The sequence below is a fragment of the Salmo trutta genome, chromosome 2 (genome assembly GCF_901001165.1).
Source record: "Salmo trutta chromosome 2, fSalTru1.1, whole genome shotgun sequence".
NCBI lineage: Eukaryota > Metazoa > Chordata > Actinopteri > Salmoniformes > Salmonidae > Salmo > Salmo trutta.
The window spans coordinates 12,723,580-12,745,154 of NC_042958.1; the positions used below are offsets into that span (position 1 = coordinate 12,723,580).

Consider the following 21,575-nt stretch of genomic DNA (forward strand, 5'->3'; position numbering starts at 1 on the left):
AGTCCTTTGTTGACCCCAAATCACCACAATATCCTTTTGAAGACCCTGTCACCTGGGCTGTGTTCATTGGGCACCAAACGTATGTAAACGGAGTGAAACAGGGAGGGACCACCTAGACTTGTCTCTCTTCTCTCTTTTCTCTCTTTTCTCTCTTCTCTTGGAGGACCTGAGCCCTAGGACCATGCCTCAGGACAACCTGTCCTGATTACTCCTTGCTGTCCCCAGTCCACCTGCTGTCCCCAGTCCACCCCAGTCCACCTGCTGCTGCTCCAGTTTCAACTGTTCTGCCTGCGGCTATGGAACCCTGACCTGTTCACCGGATATGCTACCTTGTCCCGGACCTGCTGTTTTTGACGCTCTCGCTCTTCCGCACCTGCTGTCTCTAACTCTGAAATATCGGCTATGAAAAGCCAACTGGCATTTACTCCTGAGGTGCTGACCTGTTGCACCTTCTACAACCAAGGTGATTATTATTATTATTATTATTATTATTTGACCCTGCTGGTCATCTATGAACATTTGAACATCTTAGCCATGTACTGTTATAATCTCCACCCAGCACAGCCAGAAGAGGACTGGCCACCCCTCAGAGCCTGGCTCCTCTCTAGGTTTCTTCCTAGGTTCCTGCCTTTGTAGGGAGTTTTTCCTAGCCAGTACATCTGCATTGCTTGCTGTTTGGGGTTTTAGACTGGGTTTCTGTATAGCACTTTGTGACATTGGCTGATGTAAAAAGGGCTTTATAAATTCATTTGATTGATTGATTGACTTGTCCAATGAGGAACACTCATTTTGCTTTTCATTTCTGTTTTCAAATATTTTCCGTTGCGTGTCCTAATGACCACAACTCTGGATAAATATGAAACCTGTGTTGCCTATACGGACACTGTCCTGATATTAAGGGAAAAAACACTGACAAAGATGTTTCCAAGTCTGAACGGATAATAGCATGGGCGCAACTTTGGGTTTTAGAAGTGGGGGGGACATAATATATATATATTTTTTTAGCCAGTCGGATAAACACTCCAAACAGCCTACCCGACCACTCGGAGGTGTCCACATGGTCCTAAAGCACACAGTTGCCTCGTTTTGTATCACATTCCAAAGATAAAACTGAGGGGGGACAAAAATGCAATTTCCCCCCTTTGTCCCCAGTGAAAGTTGCACCCCTGGATAGTAGGATATAAGAGTGAGGTGCTCTTATAGGAGGAGAGAGAGAGAGAGAGAGAGAGAGAGAGAGAGAGAGAGAGAGAGATAGAGAGAGAGAGAGAGAGAGAGGCAATGTAAGCATATGTTTCCCATGCCAATAAAGCCCCTTAAATTGAATTGAATTGAGAGAGAGAGAGTAGGTGGTAACATGAAGCCTCCTTCAACCCTGTCAAAGGATCCAAATTGTTTGGAGTGCTCAAGTGCTTTGAGATCTGACCTGTACTGCAGTGTGGCTGTCTGTCCTACTAAAGGCTATACCCAGAGGCCATCACACAGTCTGTGATGAAACAACCTTGGGATTTGTCACAACAGTAGCAGTAGAACTGCAGTTAATCATTGACCTGTTGCTAGTCCCAATGTTGGTGTGTCATTGTGTGAGGTTGTTGCTGCATTTGTGTGGTTGGGTGGATCATGAGTCACTAAAATGGCGGGTAAATGAGGCTGGGCTGGGGCATAGAGATAGATAGAAGACTCTAGTGCCCAAAAGGGCAGTGCCATTGAGGACCAGGGGTTGGAACCGGTTCAGGGAACAGAACAGAAAAATAACCTACTTTTTAGAGGAACGGAAACAGAAACGCGAACAAAAGTGATCTCTAGTGTTCAAGGAACAGAACAGTTCTTTTCAAATCTTGAGAACCGGTTATTAACAATCTTTTAAGTTCAGAGCAATTTTTTCAGTCCCACAAAAAATCCCATCAAAGCGCCTATGCAAAGCACTCACTCTGTCACTCAGAATTTTTTCCTTCCAGTGCCTGCTTGCCAGCTTTTTCTAGGCTAGTTAAGGATACTATTAGCAATCATGTTTCACATTGGTTTTATTAACTACAAAAAGGTAAGACGTCTTTTGAATTCTGGTGCCGCTGCCCACACAAGCTTGTTATTAGCACTGGTCCAGGGTGTTGCGCCAACGTTCAGACATTCAATGTTCCTCCATATTAGCCACTCCTCCGTAGATAACTAGACAATTATATACTATGTAATTCAGTGAAGTAGGAATGATAGGCCTACTACTAATAACCTAAACACGTTATAATGCACGTCATATCATGATGCTAAACACTTCAATCCAAGCCTCCTCCATGTCTACCCCGTCTCTCGCTCGCTCCCCACCCGCAAAATTTCAGTCGCATCGGACACCCTACACTTGTCCGTCCATCAAGCACGTAAATAATTAGCTAGCCCGGTGTGGTGATACTGATGGTTTATTGAGGACTTTCACCATTTTGAAGTAGTCAACTGGGTGGGACTTCCTATGGCTTAAGGAAGGATCACATAATTCTATCCAGGTTGTCAAGAGGGTTCAGCCAATGAATTATACTCATCAGCAAACATTCCATATCTGCAGGTGGCAGTAAATCACAGAGCTTGGCTTTATACCTGTTCAAACAAAACACTCCAGGGGGCAGTATTCATCCTTTCAGTTTGTTTACCAACTCATAGAAGTAGTAGAAAAGAAAATGGACTCCTTCAAAATGTAGATGGCTCCACATGCTTTAACGCAGGGTTTCCCAAACTCGGTCCTATCCCCCGGGGTACATGTTAGTTTTTGCCCTAGCACTACACAGCCGATTCAAATTAGCAACTCATCATCAAACTTTGATTATTTGATTCAGCTGTGTAGTGCTAGGGCAAAAACTAAACCTGCAGGGGGGGGGGGGGAGATTTGGAAACCCTACTCTAACGGATGCCATAATGGGACAGATAGAATGTTGCATCCTTTACCTGTCTCTATGGGCTGGGGTGAGACAGTCCAACATTGTGCAGAGCTGTATGGATGGTTGCTATGGCTTCACACCTGTTATTGAGGATGCTTTCCAGTTGCCACCTTTCAGACAAACAAGAGAGCCACACAAAGTTCTTCAGACGCAGGCAGTCCATACATTTCCAGTGTATTCACAATTCATTTTCAATCAGAACAAGCAAATTCTTTCCAAGCGGGTTACTTTATTCAGACTGAGGTGTTTATATGAGGGTATTTTATTCAGAATAAGCTCTTATGACTTTTATTTTATGTTTTTTTCAGTGACTCCTAGCACTGAAACACAGACTCCTTTCTCTGATAGTGACCCAAGCCATCTTCTGCTTGGAAAGTCCACACAGTGAGTGAAGCATTTGACAAAGAGAAAAGGAGTCTACAAAGACAATAAAAAGTTGAATACATGGAAACAATAATATTGTATTGCCTATGACAATGTATCCAAATTCACATGTACAATCACCAAAAGCAACAATGTATCAACATCCAGCTAAAATAGCATCACTGTCCAATTCGACCACAGAGCACCTTTGCTGATAAATAACACAGTGACATTGATGTAACAGGATACATTAATAGGTTCACAAACTGTTATGTCAACAATAAAACCAACAAGGAATTTCTCACATTTGGCATGGAGAATTATCTATTTGTACTGTCTCTCTTTGAAAAGAGTAGGCCCTCTAGTGGACCAGACTGGAAACTACTGATGTATGCCTATTTGGACAGCGGTCATTTTGGCTTTTGAAGTGTTTATTTTAAGTAAGAGTTTAATTTTGGAATCATCAGTAGTCAGAAGAACATTAAGAAACCTAATTTGTCCTAATTTGTTCAAACACGAGCAATGGACATTAAACCGGTGGAAATCTGTTCTTTGGTCTGATGAGTCTAAACTGTAACATTTTTGGTTCCAACCGCCGTGTCATTATAAGACGCAGAGTAGATGAACGGATGATCTCTGCATGTGTGGTTCCCACCTTGAAGCATGGAGGAGGAGGTGTGAAGGTGTTGGGATGCTTTGCTGGTGATACTGTTGGTGATTTATTTAGAATTCAAGGCACACTTAACCAGCATGGCTACCACAGCATCCCTTCTGGTTTGTGCTTAGTGGGACTGTCATTTATTTTTCAACAGGACAATGACCCAAAACACACCTCCAGGCTGTGTAAGGGCTATTTGACCAAAAAGGAGAGTGATGGAGTGCTGCATCAGATGAACTGGCCTCCACAATCACCCGACCTCAACCCAATTGAGATGGTTTTGGATTAGTTGGACTGCAGAGTGAAGGAAAAGCAGCCAACAAGTGCTCAGCATATGTGGGAACTCCTTCAAGACTGTTGGAAAAGCATTCCAGGTGAAGCTGGTTGAGAGAATGCCAAGCGTGTGCAAAGCTGCCATCAAGGTAAAGGGTGGCTACTTTGAAGAATGTAAAATATAAAATATATTTTGATTTGTTTAACAGTTCTTTGCTTACTACATGATTCCATATGTGTTATTTCATAGTTTTGATGTCTTCACTATTATTCTACAATGTAGAAAATAGTAAAAATAAAGAAAAACCCTTGAATGAGTAGCTGTGTCCAAACTTTTGACTGGTACTGTATCTGTAAGGTCCCTCAGTCGAGCAATTAATTTAAAACACAGATTCAACCACAAAGACCAGAGATGGTTTCCAATGCCTTGCAAAGAAGGGCACCTATTGGTAGACGGATAAAAATGTTAAAAAGCGGACATTGAATATCCTGTTGAGCATGGTGAAGTTATTAATTACACTTTGGATGGAGTATCAATATACCCAGCCACTACAAAAATACAGGCGTCCTTACTAACTCAGTTGGCGGAGAGGAAGGAAACCGCTCAAGGATTTCACCATGAGGCCAATGGTGACTTTTAAACAGTAACAGAGTCTAATGTCTGTGATAGTAGAAAACTGAGGATGGATCAACAATATCGTAGTTACTCCACAATACTAACCTAATTGACAGAGTGAAAAGAAGGAAGCCTGTACAGAATACGAATATTCCAAAACATGCATCCTGTTTGCAACAAGGCACTAAAGCAATACTGCAAAGAATGTGGCAAAGCAATTAACGTTTTGTCCTGAATACAAAGTGTCATGTTTGGGGCAAATCCAAGAACACAAGAAAATCTGGAATAAGTCAAGGGGTATGAATACTTTCTGAAGGCACTGTCCCCCTCTACTCTGTAACACAATGTGCATTTAATGCAAGAGAAAGACTTAAGATGTTATTTGTAGGGTGAGTTTTTTTTTCTTGACATGGGGCTCAGTTCAATAAAACCCGCATTTCTGTATTTACACCATAGTTTTTTCCCCCATGGTCAAATAAACTCACAGACTGGGCTATATAAAAACCTACAACTACAGTACTACCATGCAGTGAAGTTGATAAACAGAGTGTGCATAGCTATGGTAGTTACTGGGTATGATTGAATTCCAGCCCTGATCTGCTATTAGTACCACACATACCTCCTTTCTTCCGGGAGCAGAAGGAGAAGCGGGGGAAATCGGGCAGGCACAGGGGCTCGTCATGGGATAACAGGGCCACCCCTCCTGTGAGCACATTAGCAGACAGGTATACTCCTCAATAGACTGCCCTGTGGGAGAGAGATACACAGAGAGGGCAAACACTCACTTCCTGCTGGGGAAAAATTGTGTGACTCAACCTAGTTTCAATTTAGGATCATTGTAGCTTTTACATAGCATCAATGTAGCAGGTGGGGTGAATTTGCCAAAAGTAATTAATTTACCTTGATTTCTGCCTTAAATCAACAATAGGATTTCAAGGGTTGGCTTATTCAGAGTGTCCATGCTGACAACGCAATTACATACCATTTACCAACCTAAATAGAATGATGATGATCTGGCGTCTTTTCCCGATGGGTGGATGCAGTTGAATTGATTTATTTCCTACAGTATTCTTCAGGGAAATATGTTTGAAAACATACACTCATATCCGGGCGGTAAGCGCTGTTTGTTGACGATGTGGAGTGTTTCAACCTCATCTTTTGCAGTGAGAGAGGGAATTATGATGCCAGTTCTATTCATTCAATCTCTACTATCATATTGATGTGTACCATTAAGTTAGGGTCAATGTTATGGTCGGCGTAAGGGAGCTATAACACCAGTGGCTTTGTTTGGAAGGGAAGTGCAAACAATCAACAAAGGGAAGGCCAGAGAAATATTGAGCTCACGAAGCAGAAGTGACACTCAAATTGCCCTTGTAGGATGGTGGCATGGGAAGGCATGTGTTAACACTGATGCCAATGTCCTGTAAAGGGTCTGGAAAAAACAAACAGAAACATTAGAGCGATTTAAGACTCTTTTTAAAATTTTCTAATGAGAAGAAGAAATTAATTAAACCATAAAATGAAACTGACATGACTATCACAATACAGCAATTTGGTAAAAAAATACAGTGCCTTCAGAAAGTATTCCCACCCCTTGACTTAATTTTTTGTTTATTGTGTTTTGAACTGAACTGTCATTTTTTGGTCAACAATCTACACAAAATACTCTAACTTCAAAGTGGAAGAAAAGTTATAACATTTGTAAGGCACTGCCTCTCAGTGCTAGAGGCGTCACTACAGACCCTGGTTCGATTCCAGGCTGTATCACAACCAGCCGTGATTGGGAGTCCAATAGGGTGGTGCACAATTGGCCCAGCATTGTTATGGTTTGGCCGGGGTAGGCCGTCATTGTAAATAAGAATTTGTTCTTAACTGACTTGCCAAATTAAATAAAAGTTTTAAAAAAAATGTTGTCAAAACTGTGACTTTGCCACTGTCATCTTGGTAAGCAACTAAATTTGGCCTTGTGTTTTAGGTTATTGTCTTGCTGAAAGGTGAATTAATATTCCAGCGTTTGGTGGAAAGCAGACTGAATCAGGTTTTCCTCTAGGATTTTGCCTGTTCTTAGCTCCATTCAATTTCTTTTTTGTCCTGAAAAACTCCCCAGTCCTTAACGATTACAACCATACCCATAACAGCCACCACTATGCTTGAAAATAATGAGAGTAGTTGTAAGTAATGTGTTGTATTGGATTTGCCCCAAACATGACACTTTGTATTCAGGAAAAAACAAAGTGTTTTTGCAGTATTACTTTAGTACCTTGTTGCAAACAGGATGCATGTTTTGGAATATTTTTATTCTGTACAGACTTCCTTCTTTTCAATCTGTCATTTAGGTTAGTATTGTGGAGTAACTACAATGTTGTTGATCCATCCTCAGTTTTCTCCTATCACAGACATTAAACTGTGTAACCATACAGAGTGAGTCCCTGCAGCTTGTTATGACTTGTTAAGCACATTTTCACTCCTGAACTTATTTAGGCTTGCCATTACAGAGGTGTTTTTATCATTATTGACTCAAGATATTTCAGCTTTTCATTTTTAATTAATTTGAAGAAAAAAAATATCTAAAAACATAATTCCACTTTGACATCATGGGGTATTGTGTGTAGGCCACAAAAGAAAATCCCTTACAATTTTAAATGCAGGATGTAACACAACAAAATGTGGAAAAAGTCAAGGGGTGTGAATACTTTCTGAAGGCACTGTGGCCCCACGGTGTGAATACTTTCTGAAGGCACTGTGGCCCCACGGTGTGAATACTTTCTGAAGGCACTGTGGCCCCACGGTGTGAATACTTTCTGAAGGCACTGTGGCCCCACGGTGGTAGTGCTCTACTCAGTGTCAAGGAATCAAAACATGTGCAGTTCAATAATACATTCTCGGTAGGCAGTAGTCGCTAACATTTACTCACTTTTTGCCTCATCACTGTAATGTTTGCTTCCTTGCCACTGGGCACAAACTGGTTGAATCAGTGTTGTTTCCAACGTGGAATAGACGTTGAATTGACGTCTGTGCCCAGTGTTTTTGTACTGTCGTATTATCACATAGTGAGTTGCTTTGCAAATGAAAAGGAATACTTTTTTTTTTGAACTCACCACAGCTGTGATAGAATATCTGCAGTTTGTCCATGTTGCAAATAGTGTGGACAGGTCATTGGACCTCCTGAACTAACCCCCTCTGGGGCCAGAAGGCCAGCAGGATAGATAGAACCAAGAGCAGAGCTTGGTGAGGCATAGTTCCTTCCATACACTCTTTGGATCTTGTCAGAACTTAGGACCAGGCTCTCAGTGGGTGACTGATCTTTGCTCTCCGCAAAGCAAGAGGAAGTAACCGGCATGCCAGACTTCCCCAATTTCAGTGTGTGTGTGTGTGTGTTTGTGTGTGTGTGTGTGTGTGTGTGTGTGTGTGTGCGTGTGAGAAAGATAATGAGTGTGAGACACAGACAGAGAGAGAGAGAGAGAGAGAGAGAGAGAGAGAGAGAGAGAGGCAATGTAAGCATATGTTTCCCATGCCAATAAAGCCCCTTAAATTAAATTGAATTGAATTGAGAGAGAGAGAGTAGGTGGTAACATGAAGCCTCCTTCAACCCTGTCAAAGGATCCAAATTGTTTATTATTTGTTTATTATCTACTTCACTTGTTTTGGCAATGTTAACATATGTTTCCCATGTGAATAAAGCCCTTACATTGAAATTGAATTGAGAGAGGGAGAGAGAGAGAGAGAGAGAGAGAGAGAGAGAGAGAGAGAGAGAGAGAGAGAGAAAGAGAGAAAGAAAGAGAGCGCCACCCTCTTCAACATATATATCAACGAATTGCCGAGGGCTAGAGAACAGTCTGCAGCACTCGGCCTCACCCTACTAGAATCTGAAGTCAAATGTCTACTGTTTGCTGATGATCCGGTGTTTCTGTCCCCAACCAAGGAGTAAATCTCAGTAAGGTGTTCCAAAAAAGGTCCAGTTCCCAGGACCACGAATACAAATTCCATCTAGACACCGTTGCCCTAGATCACACAAAAAACTGTTCATACCTCGGCCTAAACATCAGCGCCACAGGTAATTTCCACAAAGCTGTGAATGATCTGAGAGACAAGGCAAGAAGAGCCTTCTATGCCATCAAAAGGAATGAAAAATTCAACATACCAATTAGGATCTGGCTAAAAATACTTAAATCAGTTATAGAACACATTGCCCTTTATGGTTGTGAGATCTGAGGTCCGCTCACCAACCAAGAACACACAAAATGGGACAAACACCGAATGGAGACTCTGCATGCAGAATTCTGCAAAAATATCCTCCGTGTACAACGTAAAACACCAAATAAAGCATGCAGAGCAGAATTAGGCCAATACTCGCTAATTATCAAAATCCAGAAAAGAGATGTTAAATTCTACAACCACCTAAAAGGAAACAATTCCCAAACCTTCCATAACATAGCCATCACCTACAGATAAATAAACCTGGAGAAGAGCCTCCTAAGCAAGATGGTCCTGGGGCTCTGTTCACAAACACAAACAAACCCCACAGAGCCCCAGGACAGCAACACAATTAGACCCAATCAAATCATGAGAAAGCAAAAAGATAATTACTTGACACATTGGAAAGAATTTACAAAAACAACTGAGCAAACTAGAATGCTATTTGGCCCTAAACAGAGACTACACAGTGGCAGAATACCTGACCACTGTAACTGACCCAAACTTAAGGAAAGCTTTGACTATGTACAGACTCAGTGAGCATAGCCTTGCTATTGAGAAAGGCCACCGAAGGCAGACCTGGCTCTCAAGAGAAGGCAGGCTATGTGCACACTGCCCACAAAATGAGGTGGAAACTGAGCTCCACTTCCTAACCTCGAAGCCAAATGTATGACTGTATTAGAGACGACACATATTTCCCTCAGATTACACAGACCCACAAAGAATTTGAAAACAAATCCAATTTTGATAAACTATACATATCTATTGGGTGAAGTACCACAGTGTGCAATGACAGCAGCAAGATTTGTGACCTGTTGCCACAAGAAAAGGGCAACCAGTGAAGAACAAACACTATTGTAAATACAACCTATATTTATGTTTATTTATTTTCCCTTTTGTACTTTAACTATTTGCACATCATTACGACACTGTATATAGACACATATGCAGGCCTCAGCCACTACCCTGAGAGCACTTGATTCAGTGTATCATGCAGCTCTCAGGTTCAATACAAATCAGAAACGTCTAACACATCATTGTGATCTCTACAGCGCTGTTGCCTGGTCGTCATTGACCTTGCGTAGGCTTGTAAGTCGCTCTGGATAAGAGCGTCTGCTAAATGACTTAAATGTAAATGTAAATGTAAACACTGGTATACACTGATTTATAAGGCCATATTGGGTAAAATGCCATTTTATCTCTGTTCTTTTTTAGTCAGGTCAGTAAATAAATATCATTACGGTCCCATTCTGATTTGCTTCTAAAAGTACAAAAAATTAGAACAGGTCATGGTAGAAATAGTTTTAGTTACTTAGCACCGTGGTCCTGGAATTCTCTCCTGAACATTTTAAAATGTGATGATCTAGTTTCGTTGGTAGAGTTTAAACACTTGATCGATGTATATATTATAGAAGAGTGTAATTGTTTTTAGGCCAGCTGTTTTTAGTCAAGATGTTTGTGTTTTTAAATGTAATATGTTTTTGTTGTACTGTATGTGTTTTTATAGTTTTGTTTAATGTTGTGTGAGTGTATGTAATTTGGTTTGTCTGAAACGTTGTTCCCCTTGCTGCTATTGGACCAGGTCTCTCTTAGAAAGAGATATTTATCTCAATGAGAAAAAACCTGTATAAATAAAGGTAAAATAAAAAAATAAAATACAAATATGACATTTGAAATGTCTTTATTCTTTCGGAACTTTTGTAAGTGTAATGTTTACTGTTAATTTTGAATTGTTTATTTCACTAAGTGTTTATTATCTATTTCACTTGCTTTGACAATGTAAACATATGTTTCCCATGCCAAAAAAGCCCTTAAGTTGAAATTGAATTGAGAGAGAGAGAGAGGGAGAGAGAGAGAGAATGTGACTAATTTCACTTCTCTGTCCTCCGATATCAATGGTTCTCTATTGGCATAGACAACTACCGTTATGAGCTTGTACAGAATACACATAATAGAAATACTCCTTTGACTGATCTGATTGATTATATAGCATCTTATAGCATGAAAAATAACTCACCTAACATGTACTGACTTTCTAATTATTGAACATAAAGTGCACTATACTGCATTTGCACGCTCTCTGCTAGTCTTTCTAAAAGTTGGTCAACAATATAACATTGACTCTAATACAATTTGCAGTTGCAAGTTTACCAAATATTTCTTACGTTTAGAATGGGAGTACATCACATATAAATTCCTTAACCTGATTTTGAGAAATGGAGGAAAATGAAAATGTTTTCGAACAGCAGTCAAGATGCACAAATGTCTTGTTGTGTAGTAAGTACATGGTTACAATTTAGTGGGGCGCAATGATTGGCAGCACGAGCGACGGCGAGAGACAGCCAAACCAAAGATGTGTATAACCAACCAAAGATAGACCAGAGCCTGTCGTTTCCAATGGAAGAAAATTAATCACAGTGTGCAAAACAAGCAAGGACGTGGGCAGAGCCAGTGAGCTAGTGAGATCCTATTGGCGCGTTCTAGCATTTATTTGCATTTTTCCGCTAGGGAACGCCCACTCTGAAGTGCGCGTGTGTGATAACTCAATTCGCCCTTGCACTCCTTCTAAACAACGCATTTTTTTTTTACTTTGGCAAAGTCTACACAACGCAGTCAACTATGTGTTTTACAGATTCTAGTTTTGGAAACAGAAAACTGTATGGAGATCAAATATTTAATCGATGAGTACATTTTCAGAATGTCGGCCAAAATCCATCTCGCTCCATCTTCTCCCACTTTTGGCCACTGCGATTCCTCTCATCACCATATTTGGTAGTGAGCGGAAACAACATCCGGATGCTTCACATTTATACATAGGGTGAAATATCTGGCTCATTGTTCTATCTGTGGCCAAGCGATGCCACAGAGAGCGCACTTTGTTCCTGCCCGTTCTTCGCTTGTTGTTGTTGTGAGCTTGGTAAATTAAGGGACTACGATGAAACTGATATTTTTATTGGAATACTAACAACAATCGCTGCTGGCAATACTGGGGTGGTGGTAAACACACCGGGAACAGTGTCTTGACGTCTCCAAACACCGCATGAGACTACTCACACCCCTCCTCCGGACCCGTCCTCATCTATACCCAGCTATGGAGCCTCACAAACTGGCTGCCATACAGTATTGATGTCCGTACGGGTGTCAGTTTGCAATTCTGGTGTTCGGTCGTTGTGTCTTCCAGAGGCAGGTGATGAGTCAGTCCGTCTCCAGCTCTGTATACACCCCGGGAAGACCGGGGAATTCCGTCTCATGCTACGGGACACTAGCGGAACAATGGGTCGGAGTGTGGTAAGACAGCATTATGTTTTCATTATTACCAAGCAGGCAGGCATGGATTTACAGAAGGTTTTGCCGTTACACTATTACATTATCCCTGGTCTCATGCTTAATTTTGACAGGCATTCATTGAACTGTCAGTTCTTTGAAACAGATAATTTATAGTAAAACAAATAGTTGAACTACATTCTTGTCATCAAACATTCCCGCTAGGTTTATATAGGCTGTACATTACTGCTATGCTGTCCAATCTCTTCCAAAAACAGCTCCAACATGACATCAGTACAAGAGCTACAGTCATACTACCAGGGAACAAACACTGGTAGGCGGACTATTTTAGTGTGATAAAAATGAGCTTCACTTTGACCTGAGGTCGCTACACAATGAGGTGAAGTCGGCAAAAGGCCACGAGCTGAGTTTGGCCATGCCCCCTCTTGACCACATCAGCTTCAACTTCCTCTGCCAGCAGGAGGCTCGGGAGTGGGCCACCGTGGGGATGTCATGACTCAGAGAGGCGCATAGGGGTCAGTCACCACCTACAATCGCAAGAAAAAGTATGTGAACCCTTTGGAATTACCTGGATTTCTGCATAAATTGGTCATCAAATTTGATCTGATCTTCATCTAAATCACGACAATAGACAAACTGTGTGCTTAAACTAACACACTAATTATTGTATTTTTTTCGTCTATATTGAATATGTCATTTAAACATTCAGAGTGTAGGTTGGAAAAAGTATGTGAACCCCTAAGCTAATGACTTCTCCAAAAGCTAACAGAAGTTGGGTGATGCAACAGGACAACGACCCAAAACACAGAAGTAAATCAACAACAGAATGGCTTCAACAGAATAAAATACACCTTCTGGAGTGGCCCAGTCCTAGTCCTGACCTCAACCCAATTGAGAAGCTGTGGCATGACCTCGAGAGCAGTTCACACTAGACATCCCAAGAATATTGCTTAACTGAAACAGTTTTGCAAAGAGGAATGGTCCAAAATTCCTCCTGACCATTGATTGTTATTGCTGCCAAAGGAGGGTCAACCAGTTATTAAATTCTAGGGTTCACATACTTTTCCCACCCTGCACTGTGAATATTTACACGTTGTGTTCAATAAAGACATGAACACATATAATTGTTTGTGTGTTATTAGTCTAAGCAGACTGTGTTTGCCTATTCTTGTGACCTAGATGAAGATCAGATACAATTTTATGACCAATTTATGCAGAAATCCAGGTATTTCCAAAGGGTTCACATACTTTTTCTTGCCACTGTATCTCTATTCTCTCTGACCTGTTTGTCCACTGAATTCTCTTCCTAACCTTCCTGTGCTCTAATAACCAGAGTCCCCTCAATAATACAGTAGAACAAAATAAAACAAAAAGTCTATATACAGTGAGTGCAAATGAGGTAAGTTAAGGCGATAAATAGGCCATGGTGGTGAAGTAATTACAATATAGCAATTAAACACTGGAATGGTAGATGTGCAGAAGATGAATGTGCATGTAGAGATACTGGGGTGCAAAGGAGCAAAATAAATAAATAAATACAGTATGGGGATGAGGTAGGTAGATAGATGGGCTGTTTACAGATGGGCTATGTACAGGTGCAGTGATCTGTGAGCTGCTCTGACAGCTGGTGCTTATCCTCTCTGGGCCAGTGGGACGTTTGCGTCCCACCTTAGTCAACAGCCAGTGGAATCGCGTGGCGCGAAATACAAATACCTCAAAAATGCTATAACTTCAATTTCTCAAACATATGACTATTTTACACCATTTGAAAGATAAGACTCTTGTTAATCCAACCACGTTGTCCGATTTCAAAAAGGCTTTACAGCGAAAGCAAAACATTAGATTATGTCAGGAGAGTACCCTGCCAAAAATAATCCCACAGCCATTTTCAAAGCAAGCATATATGTCACAAAAACCAAAACCACAGCTAAATGCAGCACTAACCTTTGATGATCTTCATCAGATGACACTCCTAGGACATTATGTTATACAATACATGCATGTTTTGTTCAATCAAGTTCATATTTATATCAAAAACCATCTTTTTACATTAGCATGTGATGTTCAGAACTAGCATACCCACCGAAAACTTCCGGTGAATTTACTAAATTACTCATGATAAACGTTGACAAAATACATAACAATTATTTTAAGAATTATAGATACAGAACTCCTTTATGCAAACGCTATGTCAGATTTTAAAATAGCTTTTCGGCGAAAGCACATTTTGCAATATTATGAGTACATAGCTCGGCCATCACAGGCTAGCTAATTTGACACCCACCATGTTTGGGGCAACCTAAACTCAGAATTACTATTAGAAAAATTGGATTACCTTTGCTGTTCTTCGTCAGAATGCACTCCCAGGACTTCTACTTCAACAACAAATGTTGTTTTGGTTCCAACTAATCCATAGTTATATCCAAATACCTCCGTTTTGTTTGTGCGTTCAGGTCACTATCCAAAGGGTAACGCGTGAGTGCATTTCGTGACAAATAATTTCAAAATATTCCATTACCGTACTTAGAAGCATGTCAAACGCTGTTTAAAATACATTTTTATGCTATTTTTCTCGTAAAATAGCGCTGATATTCCAACTGGACAACGTTGTATTCATTCAAAGACTGAAAGAAAAAAATGGAGAAGTCTCGTGAACGCGCATCTCAGTCTCACTGTCCCCACGCAGGCCACTTACAAACTCTGCTGCTGTACTTTGCCCAGCGACAGGAGACACGTCATTCCGCTTTCTGAACACTTTAGAGAGCCAATGGAAGCCTTAGAAAGTGTCACGTAACAGCACAGATGCTGTAATGTCGATAGAGATGCAACAGAAGGACAACAAATTGTCAGACAGGGCACTTCCTGCATGGAATCTTCTCAGGTTTTGGCCTGCCGTATGAGTTCTGTTATACTCACAGACACCATTCAAACACTTTTAGAAACTTTAGAGTGTTTTCTATCCAATCTACTAATTATATGCATATTCTTGTTTCTGGGCAAGAGTAGTAACCAGTTTAAATCGGGTACGTTTTTAATCCGGCCGTGAAAATACTGCCCCCTAGCCCCAACAGGTTAAAGCTAGTGAGGGAGATATGAGTCTCCACCTTCAGAGATTTTTGCAGTTCGTTCCAGTCATTGGCAGCAGAGAACTGGAAGGAAAGACGACCAAAGGAGGAATTGGCTTTGGGGGTGACCAGTGAGATATACATGCTGGAGCGGGTGCTATGAGTGGGTGCTGCTATGGTGACCAGTGAGCTGAGATAAGGCGGGGCTTTACCTAGCAGAGACTTGTAGATAACCTGTAGCCAGTGGGTTTGGCGACGAGTATGAAGCGAGGGCCAACCAACGAGAGCGTACAGGTCGCAATGGTGGGTAGTGTATGGGGCTTTGGTGACAAAACGGATAGCACTGTGATAGACTGCATCCAGTTTGTTGAGTAGAGTGTTGGAGGCTATTTTATAGATGACATCACCGAAGTCGAGGATCGGTAGGATGGTCAGTTTTACGAGGGTATGTTTGGCAGAATGAGTGAAGGATGCTTTGTTGCGATATAGGAAGCCGATTCTAGATTTAATTTTGGATTGGAGATGCTTAATGTGAGTCTGGAAGGAGAGTTTACAGTCTAACCAGACACCCAGGTATTTGTAGTTGTCCACGTATTCTAAGTCAGGGCCGTCCAGAGTAGTGATGCTGGACGGGCGAGCAGGTGCGGGCAGTGATCGATTGAATAGCATGCATTTAGTTTTACTTGCGTTTTGAAGCTTGTCTGGGGGTTAGTTAACACAGTGTCCAAAGAGGGGCCAGAAGTATACAGAATGGTGTAATCTGCATAGAGGTGGATCAGAGAATCACCAGCAGCAAGAGCAACATCATTGATCTATACAGGGAAGAGAGTCGGCCCGAGAATTGAACCCTGTGGCACACCCATAGAGACTGCCAGAGGTCCGGACAACAGGCCCTCCGATTTGACACACTGAACTCTATCAGAGAAGTAGTTGGTAAACCAGGCGAGGCAATGATTTGAGAAACCAAGGCTGTCGAGTCTGCCAATAAGAATGTGGTGGTTGACAGAGTCAAAAGCCTTGGCCAGGTCGATGAATACGGCTGCACAGTAATGTCTCTTATCGATGGCGGTTATGATGTCGTTTAGGACCTTGAGCGTGGCTGAGGTGCACCCATGACCAGCTCTGAAACCAGATTGCATAGCGGAGAAGGTACGGTGGGATTCGAAATGGTTGGTAATCTGTTTGTTAACTTGGCTTTCAAAGACCTTAGAAAGACAGGGTAGGATAGATATTGGTCAGTAGCAGTTTGGGTCTAGTGTCACCCCCTTTAAAGAGGGGGATGACTGCGGCAGCTTTCCAATCTTTGGGAATCTCAGACGATACGAAAGAGAGGTTGAACAGGCTAGTAATAGGGGTTTCAAAAATGTTGGCAGATAATTTTAGAAAGAGCGCGTCCAGATTGTCTAGCCCGGCTGATTTGTATGGGTCCAGATTTTGCAGCTCTTTCAGAACATCAGCTATCTGGATTTGGGTGAAGGCGAAATGGTGGGGGCTTTGGCGGATTGCTGTGGAGGGTGCCGGGCAGTTGACCAGGGTAGGGGTAGCCAGGTGGAAAGCATGACCAGCCGTAGAGAAATGCTTATTGAAATTCTCAATTATAGTGGATTTATCGGTGGTAACAGTGTTTCCTAGCCTCAGAGCAGTGGGCAGCTGGGAGGGGGTGCTCTTATTCTCCATGGACTTTACAGTGTCCCAGAACTTTTTTGAGTTAGTACTACAGGATGCAAATTTCTGTTTGAAAAAGCTAGCCTTAGCTTTTCTAACTGCCTGTGTATATTTGTTCCTAACTTCCCTGAAAAGTTGCATATCACGGGGGCTATTCGATGCTAATGCAGGACGCCACAGGATGTTTTTGTGCTGGTCAAGGGCAGACAGGTCTGGAGTGAACCAAGGACTATATCTATTCCTAGTTCTACATATTTTGAGTGGGGCATGCTTATTTAAGATGGTGAGGAAGGCACTTTTAAAGAATAGCCAGGCATCATCTACTGACGGGATGAGGACAATGTCATTCCAGGATACCCCGGCCAGGTCGATTAGAAAGGCCTGCTCGCAGAAGTGTTTTAGGGAGCGTTTGACAGTGATGAGGGGTGGTCGTTTGGTCGCAGACCCATTACGGATGCAAGCAATGAGGCAGTGATCGCTGAGATCTTGATTGAAAACAGCAGAGGTGTATTTGGAGGACGAGTTAGTTAGGATGACATCTATGAGGATGTCCGTGTTTACGATGAACCTGGTAGGTTCATTGATAATTTGTGTAAGATTGAGGGCATCAAGCTTAGATTGTAGGATGGCCGGGGTGTTAAGCATGTCCCAGTTTAGGTCACCTAGTGTAGCACGAGCTCAGAAGATAGATGGGGGGCAATCAATTCACATATGGTATCGAGGGCACAGCTGGGGCAGAGGGAGGTCTATAGCAAGCGGCAACAGTGAGAGACTTGTTTCTGGAAAGGTGAATTTTTAGAAGTAGAAGCTCCAATTGTTTGGGTGCAGACTTGGATAGTAATTCAGAACTCTGCAGGCTATCTTTGCAGTAGATTGCAACACCGCCCCCTTTGGCAGTCCTATCTTGGCGGAAAATGTTATATTTAGCGATGGACATTTCAGGGTTTTTGGTGGTTTTCCTAAGCCAGGATTCAGACATGGCTAAGACATCCGGGCTGGCAGAGTGTGCTAAAGCAGTGAGTAAAACAAACTTAGGATACTGTTTCAAGGCATTGTTAATGATGGTTGATGAGTATTATAATATAATTAGTAGAGCATAATAAACTGTAATGTGGTAGAATATGTGGGCGTAATTTCATGTTACACACACTATTGATAATTATTTTTAATTGTATTTCAGATTCTTGGCGACAGGGGACTCCTACAGGACCATGGGATTCAGCTTCGGAGTTGGATGGCCCACAGTAGTAGGCATTGTCCCCTCTGTGGCACAAACCATTTGGGACTGTCTGGTTGGTGAATACATGCCTGTCCCCAAGGAGGAAGACTGGAGGGCCATTGCTGCTGAGTTCCTGGAGAGGTGGAATTTCCCCAACTGTCTTGGCTCCATTGCCGGGAAACATGTAGTAATCCAGGCTTCACCGTGCTCGGGTTCGCAATTCTACAACTACAAGGGTACATATTCAGTTGTACTCTTGTCTGTTGTAGATGCCTTCTACGTGTCGTCGATGTTGGTGCTTACGGTAAGGCAAGTGATGGCGGGACCCTCCGGGACTCTGCCTTCGGCCATGCACTTCAGGATGGCACCCTGGAGATTCCACCACCTGCATCACTCCCTGGGGCTGAAGACCTGGGACCTGTTCCCACCTTCATCACTCCCTGGGGCTGAAGACCTGGGACCTGTTCCCACCTGCATCACTCCCTGGGGCTGAAGACCTGGGACCTGTTCCCACCTGCATCACTCCCTGGGGCTGAAGACCTGGGACCTGTTCCCACCTGCATCACTCTCTGGGGCTGAAGACTTGGGACCTGTTCCCCACGTCTTCATCGATGACGAGGCCTTCCCTTTGAGACCCAACCTCATGATGCCCTACGCTGGACGCCAGCTGCCATTGCCAAAGCTTGTAAGGATCTTTAACAAATGACTATCCAGGGCAAGGTTAGTTGTTGAATGCGCCTTTGGGATTCTGGCAGCCCGGTGGAGAATGTATTGGAGAGTGCTTGGTCTCAGCCCCTCAAATGTCGATGCCTGCGTGAAGGCCACATGTGTTTTCCACAACTACCTGCGGAGGTCATTCCAGGAGCTGCTCCGGATGGAGACGGGCACGCCAAATGGTTACCTACCTGATGTCCTGGGTCCGAGGATAAAGCTTCAATATACGATGCGCCAAAAAAGCGGTTTCTAAATATGTATAGAACCCAAACACCGCCCGCAACGGCGCTGAATGATCAAGTGATGATGCCTAATGGACAGCAATGGGGTTATCTGTTTGATTACCCGGCCTGTAGAGTGAAACTCTATACAGTAGCCGAAGGAGAAGAAAATACAGACCAGACTTTAGGAGTGGACTACGGGCTTGAAGACTGACAGGTTTTTCGCAAGGTGGTGTGTCCATGTGGGTGCGTGGAGTTCTATATCAACAACGAGGAAATCTGCAACCAAAACATTCGTGATGGTGGCCTGACTGGGGATTTTAGGTTGCGCATGCTTATTCCTTTTAAAAGTTGGGATCTAATGGAATTGAAAATGTTAGAGTTGTTGGACACTCTTTTTATACAGAGCCAACAATGGCAGAGCATTGTTTGGCTAAGGAAGTGCATAATATATACGAATCCTAAGGATTATGATTCAAAGGAACCCCAAGAAGGGTCAGCCCCCGAAGAAAACTAAGGACGCGGCTGCTGCGTTAACCACGCCCTGATACCAAAGGACTGGTTCAACAATAAAAAGAGTGCCCATAAAGCCTCCGGTTCTTCATTTCAGCATATACCATGGATATTCTTAAACCACACCAGGACTCTGATACGCCATGGGTACCAGACCCTAAGGACTCTATGCCTCACAGCCCTCCATTCTACTCCCCCCAGGCAAGACCCCCAACACCCCCTACATGTACACCGCCTGATTATGTGTTTGATGGGGTGGTCAGTACTATTTTTGTGGACACCATCGAGGCCTTTGTAGCCGCACTTTTAGACGTGGTGATTTGGAGAGTATATAAGAGAAAAATGCATCGGTTGTGAGATCAATCACCCCAGCCAACAACGACATCCGTGTTTATACGACCCCCCAAGGTACTACTTCTTCAACCATTTTGAGGAGCTGGTGAAAAGACTGTGGTCCAACCGGTTTATGCCTTCGATGGTTAGAGCCCTTGAGTCTATGGGTCTTGTGCCGTCTATTCCCAGAGTTTACGGGGTAACTGAGGCGTTCCTACATGAACTGAAGGAGGCGATGTACATCCACGAGAAACTCAAAGAAATCCGGCACACCCTGGTGGACGACAACAAATACAAGGAAGCTGTGGTGGCTGATGTGGTGACTTTCTGGCTCAATAAACCGCAAGAGACCGAGTAACAATACATATTTTTTATTTAGATGTAAAGCAATGGTAACTATATGCATACGATGTTAGAGAGAATAAATCAAACAATTATTTTGAGAGAACTTACATATGTTATGCAGCAAATTATTGAAAATAAAGTGAACAATGTATCGTTCTACACAACCCACAATACATGGGCTAATGCAGAGCGTGTGCTAAAAATTGAACAAATCATGAATCATGTACGACATACAGGCAAGAGTCTACAATGGACACAACTGGTATCCCGTCTTGTGGATGATTCTGAAGAACTAGATACAACCTTGTCTAAGATTTTACTTTATTTGTTTGAAACACCGTTTAATTGTAACATGTATCATATTTGTTGTTTTATATACTTATATAACGGATGTGTGTGTTTTAAAAATTCAGCGACACAAGCCTGTAAATCTAAACCAAATACAGGGTGTTGCATGCTTGGATCATTGAGAAAACGGGGACTAGTATCCTGCTACGAATCCTGAATTGTCTGTATACGTAATACTTGTTGTTTGCAAAAATAAAAATTCCAAATGAAAATGAAATGTCGTTATTTGACAGGGGCTCATTAACGTTATTGTACATCAGAGAGGCAAGAAGGATGGCGGAGCAGATGTTGAAAAACATTTATTATACCCCCTCTAACCCAGGGTCTTATGGGGGTAAGGAGCGTTTACAGAGAGCTATAGCCGAAGAAACAGGTAGCCGGTTAGGCGCTGCTCAAGTGAATGAATGGTTGGCAGAGCAGGATGCTTATACTCTGCATAAACCTGTGCGAAAACAATTTCCACTAAATAGTTTTTTCTACTCATCCCTTGTCCCAGTTTCAGGCGGATCTATGTGACATGCAGGCCCTTGCAGATAAAAATTATGGAAATCGCTACATGCTAACGGTATAGATATTTTCTCTAAAATAGCATTTGTAAGGGTCTTAAAAAATAAGAGTGGGGCAGAGGTGACCCGGGCCTTTGACTCTATCTTGAAGGAAGGAGGAGCCCCCAAGAAAGTGCAGACTGACGGCGGAAAATATTTTTTTAATAATACTTTTCAGAAACTCATGAAGAAGCACAATATCGTACATTTTGCTACAGGATCGGATTTAAAAGCTTCAGTTGTTGAACACTTTAACAGAACTCTGAAGGACAGGATGTGGAAATATTTTACAGTTCA

The 21,575-nt window shown here is 42.4% G+C and overlaps 1 protein-coding gene and 1 long non-coding RNA gene across 2 annotated transcripts; one reads left to right on the forward strand and one right to left on the reverse strand.

Moving 5' to 3' along the window:
- Positions 1-5,188: 5,188 nt before the first annotated feature.
- ly86 (lymphocyte antigen 86) lies at positions 5,189-8,108 on the reverse strand. Its single transcript, XM_029690953.1, is given in 4 exon segments — positions 5,189-5,564; positions 5,732-5,743; positions 6,174-6,263; positions 7,930-8,108. Coding segments are annotated over 4 exon segments (420 nt in total). The 5' UTR covers positions 8,081-8,108; the 3' UTR covers positions 5,189-5,397.
- Positions 8,109-11,852: 3,744 nt separating this feature from the next.
- On the forward strand, positions 11,853-20,945 carry LOC115150737 (uncharacterized). Its single transcript, XR_003867153.1, has 2 exons — positions 11,853-12,313; positions 18,221-20,945. It is a non-coding gene; the product is annotated as an uncharacterized LOC115150737 (long non-coding RNA).
- The last annotated feature ends 630 nt before the right edge of the window (positions 20,946-21,575 follow it).